Consider the following 5,210-nt stretch of genomic DNA (forward strand, 5'->3'; position numbering starts at 1 on the left):
GTGAGGGTGGAATACACCCCGGATGGGATGCCGGTCCAGCACAGTGCGCCAGTCTATTTACCTTTACATTTTAGGAAGTTTGGAGGAAACCGTAGAATCCGGAGGAAACCCACGAGGAACTCCACACAGACAGGAGCCACCCTGATCAGTGGATTTACGTCCCACTAGAGAGTTCAAATAGGATGCTTTACTTTCCATCCTTCTTACCTAGCTGTCATTGGCTAATCGGTCACATGACGTTGTACCGTTTTCGCCAGGTCCTAACCATCAATTCGACTAGCTTGCATTAACATACAGTGTTTCCTGCGTTACATTAACTCGTGCTGCTTGTTGTAAAACTAACTCAGTTTGGGATTTATACAACTGACTCTGCAGGCCACGAGGAAGCGGACGTGCTGAAGGGGAGGAAGAGTTTCCGTGGCCATATGGTGGCGAGCCAGAACCCGGAAGCCGAGCTGATGTTGGAGGCCGAGGACGACGCCGTCAGCCTGCTGCAGGACAAGGACATGGACAACCTGGCAGGTGAGGGAACCATGAACTCATTCACACTGACCTCATAGCCGTGTGCTTAACCTTTATTACACATGATGGTGTGCACATAGAAATGGATATGTTATTGAACCAGGTCAGGAATTTAAATTTTATAGCAGTATAATTAAAACCACCCAGTATATGTATCATATGTTCATTTTATTTAGTAGTGACATACACGATATTAAGGAGAAGAGACACGGAAATGCCTTTCCTGCACTGCAGGATTGTCCTGATAGCAGCTACGTGTCCCGGTTTCCTAAAGAACCATCATTTATTATAGGATCTTTCTTTCTTTCTTTCTTTCACAGAAGGAACATTTTGCATAATTTACACAGATGGGAATATTATGCGTGAATTAATTAATTAATTTAGTTAGTCAGTTATGTAATATCATATTTCTATATTTGATTTTACAGATTGTTTTTTTAATTATTATTATTATTTATTTATTTTCTCTGTCACTCTCAGGTGAAAACTGCATAAATACAATCTTTGGATATTTAAAACTTTTTTGTTTGTTTTTTTTTTTTTTGTTTTCATTTTTATTATGAAATTTCTTCATGAAATTGAGCCAAGTACTTTTTGAAACGGATTAAAAACAATTTGCACTGCTCTACCGTAAGTACAAGTTTGAAAATGGGTCATTTTTGATCTAAACAGAACATACAGTTTAACACTGTATTAAAGTTTATTTGTTCATTTATTTATTTATTTATTTATTTATTAAATAACATCGCACTATTTGTTCTTTGCTAGTTGAGAAATTCAATTGAACACAAAAGTAGTTTTTTTTTTTTGTTTTTAAAAAGTTAAAAAAAAAAAAAAAACTTTTAAAGGAACTCATTTAAAAAAATATATATTTTTTTTAAATTAGAATTAGGGTTTTTTTTTTTCCAGTGTATCTGCTGTTAAAAATCAAATAATGTACCGATAACAAGTTTAAGACTGAAAACGATGAAAATGGGAATTCAGCATTCTCAGGAATCACTGGTTGGTCCACACGTACATGTGTTTCTAAATGAAAACTTTTTGAGATAAATAACTGAATATTCAGATAAACTCGAAGGACTTAACTATGATTTCTCCGATGATTGACAGCCGTATTACAGACTACCTCTCAGCATCTATCGCAGAAGGCTAGCGGATTTTGGTTCATTGTGGCCAGCAACCAAATATGACGTGGTTAGAAACAGATCAGCCGAGCCAGAGTGATTTATTTTGCAGTTGAAGCTTGTTGTTATGATATGTTTGACAGCCTTGAGCCGTGTGTGTTGCTCTGGACTGTGTTCCTCTGATGTTCTCTCAGGGCTGCTGAATGTTTGTTTATCCATCATTCTTCTCTCATTTTTTCCTCTGTTTTTAGATTTTTTTTTTTTTTCGCCTTTCAGCACATTTCCATGCAAGGGTCTTTATCTCCCGAGGCAAGCCGAGCTGTTTTTAAAATAAGACTAACTCCAGTGGGAACCATTAATCATGTAAATCCCAAGTTTATATTGCTCATGTGAAATTAAAAAAAAAAAGAAAAAAGAAAAGAAAATCTAGTATGACTAGATTATCTAAGACTACTACTAAGACTATCCATGACTGTCAACTCACGCTAATATCACTTTTATTTTTTTTATATTCTGATAAATTCTCATGTCGTGATATAATCAAAAGAAAAAGCTTACAAATAAAAGCATATCAAGGTTGGAAATATAAATCATGATTAAATAATGCCTACAATTTCCTGGTTTATCTCAGAAGTGGTTACAGCTGGTTAGCATTTTTTTTGAGCTGGCAATGCTACATTAGCATACACTGTTCCATCTGTTATGCTAACTATACCGACATGATATATAGTGTAGATATGAATATATATATATATTTTTTAAATAAATTAATCCTAGTGGGGGCGCACGGTGGCTTAGGGGTTAGCACGTTCGCCTCACGCCTCCAGGGTCGGGGGTTCGATTCCCACAGTGGCCCTGTGTGTGTGGAGTTCGCATGTTCTCCCCGTGCTGCGGGGGTTTCCTCCGGGTACTCCGGTTTCCTCCCCCAGTCCAAAGACATGCATGGTAGGCTGATTGCCGTGTCCAAAGTGTCCGTAGTGTATGAATGGGTGTGTGAGTGTGTGTGTGATTGTGCCCTGCGATGGATTGGCACCCTGTCCAGGGTGTACCCCGCCTTGTGCCCCATGCTCCCTGGGATAGGCTCCAGGTTCCCCGTGACCCTGAAGGAAGGATAAGCGGTATAGAAGATGGATGGATGGATGAATCCTAGTCTACCACAGTACTATATGCAGTGTGCAGAACTGCACACACTTTTATGAATATATAAAACAGCACAATAACCTCTTCACACTCAGCAATGAAGCTTGTTTATGTGCATTGGTGTGTCTCAGCTGCCAGAAGTCGAGTCGTCCAAAATTCTCTCTACATTTAATAGCAGCTCTGTTGAGCCTCGCATGCCAGCTTGCAGAGTTCAGCACACATACGTCTTTTTTTAGACAGGTAAGTTATCCAAAGTTCATCCACAAACCACGATCTAAATGAGCTGTATATCTTTAATTATATGAAATAAAATTTTATGAAAAGTGCTGCTTGAAAGCGTGAGGACCCTGTATATGTGTGTGTGTGGGTGTGGGTGTGGTGTGAATGTGTATGTCGGTGTATATACAGTATGTGTTATTGAAGTATTGAAGTTGTTTCACTTCAATACTTTCACAGTCCATAAATTCTTTAAATGTTTGCTGTACTGCAATCACAGGGATTATAAATCGGGGAGTAGACCGAGTTTCTATTTACGGCTCATGAATTTTTCATGCAGCGAGAAACTCCATGCCCTTTTCCCTCGAACCTTTTTTTAAAAAATTTATTTATTTATTTATTTATTTATTTATTTCTTTTTGTTTACAGAGGTGGTGTTAAACAGTAAATCCAGTCCTTATTGAAAGATTGCATTGGACGAAATCAGAATTTATGGAAAGTCGAGCAAAGGTTGATAGATGTATTTATTTATTTATTTATTTATTTATTTATTTATATATCATGAAGTTTGAGGTTCGGATTGGGGCGGGGTTAACATTCGTACTTGAATAATATTTTAAAGCTGTCAAACAAATTTCCGACACATTGATTTCTTCTGGATTCGTCTCTACATTTCTCATGAGAGCAGGTTGACCTCCGCCCTGTGCGTGCAGAGTTTGCATGTTCTCCCTGTGCTTTGGGGGTTTCCTCCCCCCAGTCCAAAGACATGCATTGCAGGCTGTTTGGCATCTCTAAATTATCCGTAGTGTGTGAATGGGTGTGTGTGTGTGTGTGTGTGTGTGTGTGTGTGCGATGGGTTTGGCATCCAGTCCAATAAGACTACTGTAACATTTGAACATTTTATTATGTCAGTAACACACATATGTCTAACACATAAGTGACTAAAATCCAAAGGAATATTCCTTGGACTGACTTACCAGTCTCGTGAGAAGTGTTGTGTTGTTCTAGGAGAAATAATCTACACCGGTGTGGAGTCATATTTGGCGCATGACTTTGCAATTCGTGTGTCCTGACCTAATTTGGGTTTCCATAATGAAACTGCAAAATGTTTATTTCATACACAGTGGCACATCCACTGATGAACTATGTTTGAAAACCTCCTACTGTCATCATGACTGTTGTCATGATCCAATATCTCAGAGTGAAAACTCTGTCCTTACCATCGGGTCTATAAAATCGATCAAATCCAGAGCACTGCTACATAAAACAGAGCTTTCGATAGGTGTGAAGGCGACATGAGAGGTTTATAAAATCCAAACCATAGCTGGAATTGGAAAACCGGTTAGTATTAGTGCTCAATAGCGCTCTAGAACGGTACGTAAGTGTGTAGTTTAAGACACAAGACCAGTTTGTTTAGCAGCGGTAGAAAGATGGGGAAATGTATTCGTTTTTTATTGCCGAGTGCGGCGCGTCAGCCGTTACCCTAATCATTTAAATGTTGCTCTGGGTAACATTTTTACAACATTAGCAGACAAAATCAACATTCGGTATTTCTAATTTGTAAAATCAATGAGTGAAACAAAAGAGGAGATTGTGAGTTTCTCTCATGACCCCATTTGTAGATCAAGTGACTCCATGTGTGTAATGCCTTATGAACGTCTTCAGACATGTTATTACATGTATTCCTAAGCGGTTATACAAAAACAGTCAAAGCAGGTAGGTATCAGTATGTCTACAGGTCAATATAATGCACTATGTACTTACGTCATCAATAATTATAGCAACATGTTTAATGCCTCATGAATGCATTTGAATATGTCATGCAGGTATTCGTAAGTGGTTACGCGTAAAGACGTCGTAGACAGTGTTACTGAAATAATCAAGGCTGGTGTCAGGGTGTCTAAGACTGATCCTAATGCACTACGTACTACTTCATAAATAATTACCACATGCAGAATGCCTTATAAATGCATTATAATGTATTCATAAGTCATTATACGTAAGGATTCCATAGAAAGTTACTCAAATAGCGTGTCGGTGAGTCTATGGCTGAACATAATGCACTATCTGGTACTTCATAAATCATTATACAAATGTGTATAATGCCTTATGGATGTGTTATAATATGTTATGCGTGCATTCATAAGGCGTTATACAAATAGCTTTCGTAGAAATTTTGCTGAAATAATAAAGGCAGGTGTCTGTGTA

General features: G+C 38.0%; 1 protein-coding gene across 1 annotated transcript in view; it reads left to right on the forward strand.

Moving 5' to 3' along the window:
- Positions 1 to 340: 340 nt before the first annotated feature.
- The window catches only part of LOC128621104 (neurobeachin-like), a 129,433-nt gene continuing 124,563 nt past the window's right edge, over positions 341 to 5,210 (forward strand). Inside the window, exon 1 of the mRNA XM_053646593.1 lies at positions 341 to 522. Within this exon, the coding sequence (XP_053502568.1) occupies positions 426 to 522 (97 nt within the window). The 5' untranslated portion in view covers positions 341 to 425. The remainder of the gene's footprint in view (positions 523 to 5,210) is intronic.

Source organism: Ictalurus furcatus, chromosome 17 (assembly GCF_023375685.1).
Source record: "Ictalurus furcatus strain D&B chromosome 17, Billie_1.0, whole genome shotgun sequence".
Lineage (NCBI taxonomy): Eukaryota > Metazoa > Chordata > Actinopteri > Siluriformes > Ictaluridae > Ictalurus > Ictalurus furcatus.